General features: G+C 37.4%; 1 protein-coding gene across 1 annotated transcript; it reads left to right on the plus strand.

Moving 5' to 3' along the window:
* The first annotated feature begins 9867 nt into the window (after window positions 1–9867).
* LOC145092727 (leucine-rich repeat transmembrane protein kinase family protein) lies at window positions 9868–13868 on the plus strand. The gene is made up of 2 exons (XM_079030707.1): window positions 9868–11332; window positions 13057–13868. Exons 1-2 carry the CDS (start codon window positions 9937–9939, stop codon window positions 13716–13718), a joined length of 2058 nt encoding a protein of 685 aa, XP_078886833.1. The 5' UTR covers window positions 9868–9936; the 3' UTR covers window positions 13719–13868.
* The last annotated feature ends 257 nt before the right edge of the window (window positions 13869–14125 follow it).

The raw sequence follows: 14125 nt of genomic DNA on the forward strand, positions 1-14125 counted from the left end.
ATAATCTTTATACTAATAAAATAATACTTGAATTTAATAATCTTTATACTAATAAAATAATACTTATTAGTGTTACCTGTCATTTTCTCATAATTTATATTTTTTTTTAAATATTTTATAAAAATGATATTTGGTATTTTCTTATCATTTTTTATTTTATTAAAAAAATATTGATGTTGATAATAAGTTATGTAAGTATTTATTTGATTCCTGATTTTTATAAGAAATTTAAATGTGTATTGAATAAGTTTCGGTTATGATTGCCGATAATTAATTGTATTTCTATATTGAAAAATCCTACAAAATCATGTTTAGTCAATAATTTATTGAAAATAATTGATTAATAATTAAGAGTTTTACAATAAAAGGTTAATTATTTTTGTAAGCGTGATTCCACTGGCTATAACCTAGTATTATAATAAGCACCACACGAATTAAATACATCTATATCTCAACCCTAGATTTGAACTGTAAATTTCTTACATAGTAAAACGTTTACCCATCCAAAGGCCAGTGTTGTAAAACTCGCCGAGTTGGCCGATTACTCCTCCGAGTACTCACTACTCGGCCCCTTACCGAGGCGAGTTACAAAATCTCGACTACTCCCCGATCGACCTCTTACTGAACTGAGCGGTGTTATAAAAATCGGTCAACTCGGTTATATATATATATATATATATATATATATATACACATACTTAATGATTTATTATTTAACACACATACATATGATTATTACTAAATATATATCTTATACTTTCAGTAATTATTCACGAAGCGAGACCATTATATGTTTTTCGGTTTTTGTGTATTCACATCTATCTAATTTTGTTATATATTTCAATCAACTTATGATTTTGACATATATAATTTCCTTAAAAATATTTCTACATAAATTACCGAATCCGAGTACTCGCTACTCGGTAGTTGTGACATCCCCAATTTCACGGCCAGAAAAGACCGATTTCGTTTATGCTTTTTAAAATAAAATCAGAGTAATCATTTCATTAAAAGTGTTGCGGAATTTGTTCCCAAAGTCAAACATGATAAAAATTTATCAAAACCTTGCTTTAAGAAATATATATTTTTATTTCATAACAAAACCTCGGGATGTCATGTTCCGATACAGATCAAAAGCATAAACACGACATTATAAGCCTTACAACAGTTATTTATAACTAATGGTCTATAATCCAAAATCACTCATCATCATCATCCGACTATGCTCGGGGTCCACTACCTGTAATCATAAAAATCTGAGTGGGTCAGGCTTGGAAGCCTGGTGAGCATATAGGGTTTTCAACCCACAATACATAAATTTATTATGTTTAAACATCAATCAGTCAACCAAATTACCCCAATTACCCATTCCCGTTATCCTCACGTTACGTCCCTAAAACAACTATCACAAGGAACCTAGCCTAAGGATTTTCATTAGGGGTGACAACATTGCTTTCCTCAACAATTTATGTCAAAGGGTGACAGCATTGCTTTCTCAGCAATTTATGTCAAATAAAACAAACACCGGGGTGACAACATTGTTTTCCTTCAACAATTTATGTCAAATAGGCACGAAGTCACATTGTCGCCAAGATTTATCTAATCGGCACGACGTCACATCGTCACCAAGATTTACTCAACAGGAACTAACAACATCGATCCCCACATACTAACTTTATACAGTGATCTTACTAGATCTAACCTAAAGAATCGATATGAACAACTAACTAACTAAACTGCTTCAGAAATCCTCTAGCAGTAAACAAGGATCGATAAAGATATTGAATGAATGGACTAAGTTTAACTACGAACCTTTGTTCGTAAAAGAAAGAACCACAAGACAATTAAGTCAGGGTGTAGTTATCAATGCCTAGGCTGTGGTCTGAATATCGTGAGGTATATAACCCCCAGACGCACCCTATCCAGCATCGAACTTTGCCTAGGCTGTGGTCTGAATATCGTGAGGTATATAACCCCCAGACGCACCCTATCCGGCAATGGAAACACTAACTAATGCCTAGGTTGTGGTCTGAATATCGTGAGGTATATAACCCCCAGACTCACCCCTATCCGGCATCGGAAATGAAAACACTAACTAATGCCTAGGCTGTGGTCTGAACCCCCAGACTCACCCCTATCCGGCATCGGAAAGGAAAACACTGACTCATGAAGCTCGTCCGATCACTTCACAAAAGAAACGAAGACTCCAAATCTCTTCAAAATAAAAGCATAGGGAAAATAATAATAAAGTACTCCCGTACGCTCCCGTACCCCGACACGTAATAGTGTCAAAAAGAAGAATTAACGGATGAACACATAGTTCAAAAACGCCTAAGGAACATATAGTTCAAGAACACTTTATGAACATATAGTTCAAACATATGTACCGATTACGAGTCTACTAACATTCCACTGGACTATCTAAAATAGTCTGTGGCCGTTGTCTATACTCTGTTAGATGACTAGATCATCTTAAACATCGATACCTCTCATCACTTTATTTTATCACACACCAACTAACTACCCATGTTCTACCCAACATATTTGTAGATAAAAATATATATACAGTTTAAAACTTGTATAGAATATCAACACAACAGTCACCTCAAATAAACAATTAACATATTTACACGTAACACGTATTTTAAGGTAAATACTTCATATCTATGTGTAAATTGAAAGTGAATATACACTCACTTGATTTGATGATAATCGGGCAGCAATTCGTTTCCTAAAACGATCGTTTTTAATAAAACCGGGAGTTTTATTAAGAAATCGGGCTCTGCGAAAGGTCGGGCTTCGAAATCGAAAAGATAAATTTTTCGGGCTTCTCGGGCACTTCGTGGGGTATTTCGGGCTTTACAATCGATACCGGGGCTTTGCGGGATGTTAAGATGAAGAAAATATGGAGAAAGGGGCTAAAAGTGGCAAAAATCCAAAAGTAACCGGAAACCCTCGCAGGTACCCTTCTATATATAGGGTCCGAAGTTTGATCTAACGGCTGAGAAGTCTCCTGATCCGACGGCTAAGAGGCTTCGCAGAGGGGGTCTCGCACATGGCTCGCACATGGCTTGCACATGCGAGGCTCGTTGTCGGCTTCTAAGTGGACCGCGGCTTGCTGGCGCACCTGCGAGGCTCGGACACACGCGGCAGCTGGGCGAAGCTACGGCTGGGGAGTTGGCTGCTTCGGATTGGGCCTCCTCCTCGGTCGAATCAGAAGAAGACACGTGGCTCGTATGACTCAGCAACCTCGGTGACTCAGCAGCCTAATGACTCAGCAGCCAGGTGACTCAGCAGGACACGTGTCACTTTCTAAGCGAGGGTGACGTGGCAATTGTGACTATGCGAAATTTCTCGGTTTTCGTGTCAAAACTTCTAAAATCCATAACTTTCGCATACGAGCTCCGTTTTTGACGTTCTTTATATGCACGCGCAACTAAAATTACGATCTACAACTTCCGTTTAGACTTTGTCGGCTAATTTTGACTTTAAATTTTATATTATTATTTTTAACAGACCGGGATAGGAAATCCGTTAAAAATTCATAACTTCTTCATCCGACGTCCGTTTTCGTCAAACTTTTTACCGATGTGCTCCTAATGACGAGACCTTCAATTCTCGTTTAGGTTGTGTCGGCTAAAAATCGCTCGATCTAAAATTCGAGTTTTTAGCTGTCTACTGCTACGCTGAAACTTCGAAAAATCATAACTTTCTCATACGAAGTCAGATTTGGGCGTTCTTTTTATCGAACTTCTCGGTTTAACGAATACTACGACTTTCGTTTAGATTACTAAGGCTAAAAAGTAGTTTATCAAAAACTCACTTTTTACGACATTCAGCACCGTGCTGGTTTTGTCGCGAAACTTCGACAGGTCATAACTTCTTCGTTATAACTCGGATTTTGGTATTCTTTATATCCCCGAAATCCTTGTTTTGACCACTACAACTTTATGTAAAGATATCGGGCTTATCTCACACTTTAATTTTGACGCTTATTTTTAATCTTAATTAATTAAGCCCTAATAATTAAGCATAAAACACATAATTCACATAATATTCACATAATATTCACATAATTCCTTTTCATTTATTCAAAATGAGTTACAAAGGTTAACCTAGACTATCAACTCAATATAAATGTCTAGGCTAGAAACACGAGTGTTACAGTAGTCAGCCGAACGGGTACCGAGTAACGAGTTCTACAACCTTGCCAAAGGTAATCTCACAACACCATCAACTCAGTTAACACAGGAAAAAAGCTACAATAAAAATAGTATGCAACCATGTTTACATCGAATTATAAATATACTGTAACGTCCGAGATTTATAAGGTATTAATTATATTATCATAAGATTAATGAATTGAATTGGTTTGGGCTTGGACCATTGGATCCTTATGATTGGGCTGAGAAGTGTCATACGCGGGGCGTACTATGCCATGTACGCTCAACATACTCATGAGATGAAGGCGTGAATGCCATGCACGTACGCCCAACGTACCAAAGGGTACGCGCAGCGTACGCATGCAGACACTAAAAACCTTAAATTTTAGGGTTTGATCTCTATATAAAGAGCCTTATGCCCTTAGTCCAACCCCCTCTCACCTTTAAGCAACTCTCAAGAAAACCCTAACCCATATTTGTGTGTTCTTGTGATTTGGTAGCCATTTGAGAGCATTTTCGTGTTGTTTTGGTGTTTTGGAAGAAAAAAAAATTTGAAGGAGGAGCAAGGATTTGAAGGGAGCTTGTAGATCCAGAGGATTAGAACCATTTATGACTCATTTGAGGTATCAAGCTTCAAACTTGACCATTGCATGCTTAGTTATTGTGTTGGGGTGTTTTATGGGTTATTTTGACTCCATTGTTAGGGTTTCTTGTATCTTGATAATTCCAGACAATAAGAGTTGTCCTTTTGAGCTCTTGGAAGCACTTAGAGTCATAAAAACTGGACGTTGATGGTTAATCCACAACCATGCAAGTGTTTGATTGTCATAAAGTTTGTTTAAGAACTAAAATCATGTTTTGACCCCCATCCATGCATGCAAGCACATAAAGTTTGTGACTTTATGGATTAGGATGTCTTAAAGGACCTGGATCTATGTCTTGGATATGAGGACTTGATGGTATTAGATTCTCTGACCTAGATGATTTTTTACAGCAATAAATCTAATTGGAATGCTCAAACTCATCCATGATGGCAGGATTATGCATAAACTTGGATTTGAGATAATTTTGGGAAAAGTTAATTGCAACAATGAAATTCTTTGTATGTGAGCATTTGATGAGTATATGATACTCATAAACATGATTTTATACTAATACCATGACTTGAATGCAAAAACATGAAGACTTGAGTGATCTATAGTTGAAATTATGGAATAGTTAGCCATAAGGGCAATTTAGGAAACATAGAATGGAATTGAGGATTCCATAGTTAGTTTATGTAATTACAATGGGTTTAGTTGTGTTTTTATATACTTGACAACATCCAATGATGGTTTGAATGACTTTGTAATAACCACTTGGTAAAGTTTGATGGTTATTGGAATTCTAAGGAACAAGTTACAGAGCTTTTAGCAAAATTCTACACAAAATAGTGACCTGCAGTCATGATGGTTTGAACTTCCACTTATGGTAATCGAACTTGGTAATCAAACTCTTTCCCGACAAGAAGATAAAAGATTTCCTTCAGGAAAGTTCCACTATGGTTGGAAAAGGAACATACCACACTGTTCAAGTAAGGAATAGGGGTTGATAAAAGGTAAAACTTTTATTTCGAGATTAGGTTAGTGTTCTGGGGTGTGTCAAAATGACACGGGGGCATGTCCTTTTGACACGAGGCTTGTCAAATGTTCTGTTAAGTGTACTACTTTTTGTGGAAAACCTAGTAAATGACACCAGATTGCCCTCAAAATTTATATATAGGCTAATAGGAAGTAAATAAGCTTACAAGGAAGATCTAAATGATAAAAATATTATAGGGGTAATTTGGTTATTTTTATTAATTTAATATGATTTTACAGGTAGATGCTGAAGGAAGCTTACCATTAAAGAAGAAATGATTGTATGGAGCTAGAAGCTAAGGTGAGTTACCGGGAACATACATCTCCCTACTTATTCATTTATATTTGATCAGTTTTATTTGATTTTTATTGCATGGTACTCTATGTACCCATTGATTGGTATGTGAATTCATGAAATGTGATTTTTTGAAATGTTTTAATAAGCCAAAGAGCTGAAATCTTGGAAAAATGTTTACATCATCTTATGTGTGCATATTCATATTAGGATGGGTGTGACTTTGAGATTCCTGGGGTACCCAAATGGATATTTGTTATTATTGTTGTTGTCAGTATATTTCTAGATAATCCTCACATACACGAGTAGAGGCTCACTACCTCTCGTGTGTCCTAGGTTGGATGGCTCCTAGTGCCTTGATTGTGGATGTAAGGGAAATTTTGATAATTTCGTTTGTCATATGTTCTTCACATCCGGTATTTGTGAGTTGGACTTTGAGATTGACACGAGGTTTAGAAAAGATGCATGCATAACAGTACATTTAGCATGAAAATCTTATATGTAGCACCTGGTTCTTGGTATGTATTCTATTATTAAATCTTCATTTATTTTTGCATTTTGGCCTTGGACTCAGCGAGTCGAAGGACTGACTCGCCGAGTAGAAGTGGGATGAGGCGCAGGGATTAAGTTACGGACTCGGCGAGTCGCCGCTGTTTGGGCAAAAACCCTAATCTAGGGGTTTGCACCCTATTTAAATGACCTCATGCAGTCTCTTTTCCCCTTTATGCTCCCAAACACTCCTCATAGCAAACCCTAGCTGTTTTTGTGAGGGTTTAAGGCTTTTTGAGTGATTCTTGTGAGTTTTTGATCTCAAGGAAGAAGGAAAAGCATAGAAGGATCAAGAGGGGACTGAAGGATTCGAGTTTGGTTCATTATTTGCAGTCTTTGGAAGGTATAAAGTCTAAACCTTGCTCATTCTTTTGTTAGATCCCTCTTTGGGGTGATTTAGGGCTTCTATAAGCCATTTTTGGTGGCCAGCCATGTTTGCAAACATGGTTGGGGGTTTGGGCTTCTGTATCATGTCATTTTATGAGCCACAAGTCAGATCTAGGTTGCTTTTTGCACTAAGGAAGGCCCCATGCAACAAAAGAACCATTTTAGAGCCTTTTAAGCTCTAATTCCCATGCATGCACGTAAAGTTTGTAACTTTACGTTCTAGATCAAGTTTGGGGGCCTGGATCTATCATTTGGTTAAGTGGTGTACATCAGAAATTGAAGTTCTTAGTAAGGAATGTGATAGACTCGGCGAGTCCATTCCTGGACTCGGCGAGTCTAAGGGTTTTGGTCCCATATCGGTGAGGGTCATAAGGACCAGTTGAGTGTGAAAGGGTTTTAGGAGTCCCGGGGAGTGACCCAACGTTCTGGACTAAGCAAAGTGGTATGGGAATTCATGGTACTCGGTGAGTGCATGAACGGAATCAGCGAGTTCAAGACAATCTTCATGGAACTCGGCGAGTCGAGGACAGAACGTGTTCATAGGATGAAGAGTAACTCGACGAGTCAAGTCAGGACATGAGTATCAGTTAATGATGAACTCGACGAGTTGTTCATACAACTCGGCGAGTCGGATGTGGATTCAGTCGGTGTTCATTTAGAAGGAAAACTCGTCGAGTCATCGCCTAACTCGACGATTAGAGATGGGTATGAGGTCTGATGGAAGGATAGGGACTCGGCGAGTTGACGAGTCAACTCGGCGAGTCAGGTCAACCGAAAGTTGACTTTGACTTTGACTTTGATTTGGTCAAGGGGTAAAATGGTCATTTTACCCTAAGGGTAGATGTTAGTCTCTGACTAAGTGATTTGTGGGAATTTTAGCTGGTGGATTTCCGGAGCAGCAGTGGCAGCAGTCAGAGGATTCCCGCACAGTTCAACAGATACGATGTGAGTTACCTTCCAGTAGGGGTGGGTCTAAGGCCACAATGCCGACCCACCATTGAGGAGTACTTAGAAGATAATTGTCTTTGTGATAATTTATCTTGGTCTAGTGTGCGTTTGGTTATGAGTTATATTTGTATGATATGTTACATGATAGGGATAATTTCCCTGATAGTGGTCCTTAGGACCAAGGGGTAGGTCAGTACCCGGATATGTCTGAATGTGTGATTATATCTTGCTATTGTATGCTAGTAGTAGGGGTGGAATAGTTCCCAGTTACCAGTTGAAAGATATCGATGACGATTACCGGTTGAAAGATACCGATGATGATTACCGGTTGAAAGATACCGATGGTATTGTATGGTATGTGGTATGATGGGGGAACTCACTAAGCTTTGTGCTTACGGTTTCAGCTTTTGGTTTCAGGTACCTTTTCATCCAAGGGAAAGGAGCCGACGGCGTAGCATGGCATCACACACACTCACATATGAATTCCGCACAGTGTTTTTCTGGGATTGTACTCTGATATGACATTTATCCATGGTTGTGGGTTTCAAACATGATACTTGGTTCTGAGATGACGTGTTTATACAATATTTCTTAATGAATGTTTTATGAATTAATTAATCAAAAATGAAATTTTTGGCCTTGAATTTTGGGATGTTACATTATCCATCTTTTGTTATTGTTGGAATATAATATTTCCGCCATTTTTCAACTAAAATGTTAATTATAAATCTTTGGGATGATTAATTCAAGTATTGGGATTGCTATTCCTTACTCAAAATGAGTTGATCCTATGGTAACTCATTAGACATTTCATTGTCTAACTTATTTTGGATGTATGTTCAGATTGAGAGGCTTGGTGCTTAGAAGATATCATGGATTTTAGAAGACCCCGACTTGTGGGAAACTTGAACCTTTGTTATGATACCTAATGAACAACATCATTTCTTAAAACTTTTATTTAACTTTTGGGGACCGTTGAACTTTTACGCTTTGATTTGAAACTTTTGAATTTAAAAGATTTTACATTTTGTTTGAAAATGATTTTACAACTAGGCCCTAGTGAGGGGTGTTACATTCAAAAATAAACATACATATATGTTTAGAACTGAACATACTATAAGCATATATATATATATATATATATATATATATATATATATATATATATATATATATATATATTCGAACATAAATATATGATCACAACAAAAAAAAATATTTATAAACATCCTAAAATATAAGCTGATGTCAATGAAAAGCTTATCGAACGATCAAAAACAAAATCCAAATCGATTAAAAACATTACATTACATAATGAAAATTTCATCTAATAGTCAATAATCTCAGGTTCGATGTTGTTGAAGGAGAAGTATTGAAATCGATGCTAATATCTTGAAATCGTTATATTCTTCAAATAAATGTTGATGACACACTCTAAATCCTACTTTTAAGCTATTTTTTTTTGTCTATCACGAGACTTGAATCCTCAATCCATAGAAGATGCACATATTTTCAAACATATTTATATGGTTTGGCAAAATTCCCTGTAGTAGTTATAAAAAATAATCTTATTGCGATGAATTTGACTTTTAATCCTAAACCTAACCCTAGATTTTAATTTCGAAAAGAATATACAAAATTTTGAAAAATGCTTACAAATTAAGAGCAACTTCTCTAAATAATTTTACAAAGTTCATATCATAAAAAATCGGTTTGATTATTTTACTGATTAATCTTTTATAAATATAATTTTCAGATTTTATTCATTTCAGGAATATTTTTTAAGTCTTGACCATTAAGTGTTATTTTTCAAGTAAAGTGAGGTTCTGTTTTGAGAGTTGAAAGAAGTTCGAGGGCTACAAGTGTATATTTGATTCACATGGATTATCACCATTAACGTTCACGTTTTTCTTCTCACTGCACTGCACTCCACCACAGTAGTCAGTACACACTCGGCTCTCTCTCACACACAACAATGGCGGCACCACCATCGCCACCACCAACGCCACAGCTACATCTCACACATTTTCTCTTATTCCTACTCCTCCTCTTCCACCTTTCTCCCCTCCAGGCTACACCACCGGCGAGCGACCACCCAGACCTTGCCCCATTGATGTCATTCAAAGCTTCCTCCGACGTATCAAACAAACTCACCTCCTGGAACTACTCTTCCGATCCATGTAACATCTCCTCCGCCTTCTACGGCGTCTCTTGCCTCCACAACCGGGTTACTCGACTCGTCCTCGAAGACCTCGACCTACAAGGCCGTTTCGACTCACTCGCTTCCCTGACTCAGCTCCGGATTCTCTCTCTCAAACGTAACCGCCTCACCGGCCCCATTCCAGATCTCTCTAATCTCACTGACCTCAAGCTACTATTTCTATCCTACAACCAAATCTCCGGCGAATTTCCGCCGTCGCTACCTTCATTATTCGGTCTATACCGGCTTGATCTATCGTATAACAACTTTTCCGGCGAGATTCCGGCGACAATCAACCGTATGAAACACTTACTAACTTTACGCCTCGAGGAGAACCAGTTTTCCGGTTCCATTGGGGTGTTAAGCCTACAAACTCTACAAGACTTCAATATCTCTGGGAACCAAATTTCTGGTGAGATACCCACCGCACTCTCCGGGTTTCCCGAATCCGCATTCACAAACAACCGGGTTTTGTGCGGGCTTCCACTCTCCAACTGCACAGAACCCAAAATTCCCGGTATAGCCTCGCCGGTGGGTAAACCAGCTAACACTGTTGTGTCGTCTTCACCGAGCTCCATGCCCTCCACGGCGTCGTTACCTAACGATCATAAAAAATCAGGAAGCAACCACCATAGTAGTGGCAAGATAAGTACTTTAGCGATTGTAGCGATTATAGTCGGAGATGTTTTGGTTTTGGCGGTAGTGTCGTTAATTCTCTACTGTTATTTCTGGCGTAACTTCACCGGAAAATCAGGTACGACGAAGTCAACGTCTTCGCAGATTCTCGAAGGTGAAAAGATAGTATACTCATCAAGTCCGTACCCGAACCCGACTGCGCAGTCGGGTTTTGAGAGGGGTAGAATGGTCTTTTTTGAAGGTGCAAGGAAGTTTGAGCTGGAGGATTTATTGAGAGCGTCGGCGGAGATGTTGGGTAAAGGTGGGTTTGGGACTGCGTATAAGGCGGTGTTGGATGATGGGAATGTGGTGGCGGTGAAGCGGCTGAAGGAGGCGGCGATTGGTGGTAAACGTGATTTTGAACAGCAGATGGAGGTTTTAGGGAGGTTACGACACCCTAACGTCGTTAGTTTGAAGGCTTATTATTTTGCGAGAGATGAGAAATTGTTAGTCTACGATTACATGTCTAACGGCAACTTGTTCTGGCTTCTTCACGGTATGTTATTCTTGCCGTTAAATCTTAAGAAATTTCAATTTGCATTTGTAATTGTCATTAAATGATTCACAAGTAGTATAATTGAACTGTAACTAGATCTTAATCTTGAAATTTAATGGCTTTAGATTATTAGAAAAATCAAAATCAAAACTTGTTAAAAGGATATATTTTTTTAATAAAAGAATTATAAAAATGATTTTTGGCAAAACCAAATTAAGACTTGTGAATATAAAAATGAAATTTTGAAGTTTATCTCAAAAGATTTCTAGAAAAAACAAAATTAAAACTCGTTAATAGAATATTTATGGCATAAGGATGAAACGGTCAAAAAGTGAAAAGTAGAAAAGTATTATATTAAAGTTTGTGAAAGAAACAAAAAGAAAAAGGAAGCATAGTTTAGGGAGCCCAATCATAACAATCTTCCTTAATATATTTACAACTCCCGCTCCTTTCACTCTTTTTTGTCTAACTCATTTTTGGCTTAATTTTACCTTTAATCATATCACATATAATATAAAAAGGTTGATGATTGATTAGTTTATGCAACAGAACAATACATTTTTAACCACAATATACAACGAAATGATTTTATTTATTAGTTCATGTACTCTATTTCACTCCTTTTTGTCTACTCATTTTTTGTCCTAATTTTACCTTTAATCATATCACATATAGTATAAAAAGGTTGATGATTAGTTTATGCAACAAAACAATACATTTTTAACCAAAATATACGACGAAATGATTTTATTTATTATTTATGTACTCTTTTTCAACTGGTAGTAAATTTACTAATTTATGATTAAAAATTTATGTTATTACATAAATTAATTAAAATATAAATAGGCTTATTTTGTTTTTATTAAAAGGGCAAATATATATAAAAACCTTTAAGTTTGATAGAAATGTTTAGTTTGATCTTTTGTGTATTTTTGCTTCATTAAAGCTGGCGGTTTGCAAATTTTTTACAAATTTCTAACAAATTTAAGGACTTTAATAAATCAGGAAAAAAAGGTAAAACTGCATATTTTTGTTAAAGCTAGGGGCTTTTAATGAATTAAAAATATGTAAAAGGTTAAAATTAAAAAATTGCAAACTTTCAACTTTAATAACGAGAAAAATGCAAAAATTATAAACTAGACCATCTTTGTGAAACTTAAGGGTTTTTGGCATTAGGACTTCATTAAAACATATAAAAAAAGTATCATATCAATATATTATTGTTGATGCAACAAGTGACCAAATAGCTATAACGACTTTTTATTGCCAAAACTGGTATCATGAGGGACTGTTTATGTCACATGGTTATATTAAAAGGAAAAGTTTTGTAACAACTTGATAAAAAGATAAATAAAAAGGATTTGACACTTCCAACAAGAGAGTAGGTTGCCCCCACCTTCTCTTGATCTGGGGAACTGCGATATCTCTTGTATTTATCTCTTTCTTACCTGTTAACCCCCACATCTTTCTGTCTTTTTCCTTTCACACCCCCACTTTTCCCTTTTTCTGTTTGTTCATTTTCCCTTTATGTTCAATCAAGATCCTCTTCAAGATTCTTCCGTTATAGCATCAACCACTCGTACCCTATCCTTTCAACTCCACCACTCCAACTTGTACCCCATGCATTGGAAGTTGTACCTTAAGCATAAAAACTTGTATACTCATGGAAAAAGACATAACATGACTGAAATTCTCATGCGTCTTTTGTTTTTGTAACAAAATAGGTAACAGAGGTCCAGGAAGAACACCATTAGACTGGACCACAAGGCTAAAAGTAGCGGCAGGAGCAGCTAAAGGACTCGTCTTTATTCATAACTCATGCAGATCTCTTAAACTCACCCATGGAAACATCAAATCGACAAACATCTTACTAGACAAATCCGGCAACGCTTGCGTCTCCGATTTCGGCCTCGCCGCCTTCGCTCCGCCGATCACCGCCCCGAAATCCGGCTACCGAGCACCGGAGCTTTCGTCAATGGATGCCCGGAAAACCACTCAGAAATCCGATGTGTACTCTTTCGGGGTGTTGTTGTTGGAGCTTTTGACGGGGAAATGTCCGGCGGTGGTTGAGCATGGTGGGACTGGGTACGGTGGGGCGGTGGATTTGCCACGGTGGGTGCAGTCGGTGGTCCGGGAGGAGTGGACGGCGGAGGTGTTTGATTTGGAGTTGATGAGGTACAAAGACATTGAAGAGGAAATGGTGGGGTTATTGCAGGTGGCTATGTCGTGTACTGCAGCTGCACCTGATCAGCGCCCTACGATGGGTTATGTATTGAAAATGATAGAGGAGATACGGGGAGTTGAGGTGTCACCGAGTCATGAGTTGCTTGACTCGGTTTCTGACTCGCCTTCTGTATCGGATGACACGTGCCGAGCAAGTGAGTAGTTGCAACACGTTGGGGATTTTAAATTTTATGTTTTTATAGATTTATTTTGGAGTGTTGTAATGTAAAGTAGGGTGGTTTTATTTTTGTGTTAATTAAATTGTTGTTTGACAAAATTCTTTAAAAATATTTGTGTCAGTTAAATTTTTTAATTCTTGGGTGTTTTGTCTTGTTGTGTTTTATTTTTATGGTTGACATTTATTATTTATGAGTTTATATGGCTCGTCTTTATCAGGCATTGCTTTGATTCTAGGAACGAGCCCCTACGCTGCTTTGGGCACACAAATTGATTCTAGCAACGAGCCCCTACCCTCGTTCGGGCAAACAAACACTAGGCCGTTTCTGTTTGGATAAAGCTAATTATTCAATTTGATTATTTGGATGAAAGTATTTTGTTCGGATATTCTGA

Source organism: Lactuca serriola, chromosome 3 (genome assembly GCF_051521515.1).
Source record: "Lactuca serriola cultivar US96UC23 chromosome 3, Lser_US96UC23_V15, whole genome shotgun sequence".
In the NCBI taxonomy this organism is placed as follows: domain Eukaryota; kingdom Viridiplantae; phylum Streptophyta; class Magnoliopsida; order Asterales; family Asteraceae; genus Lactuca; species Lactuca serriola.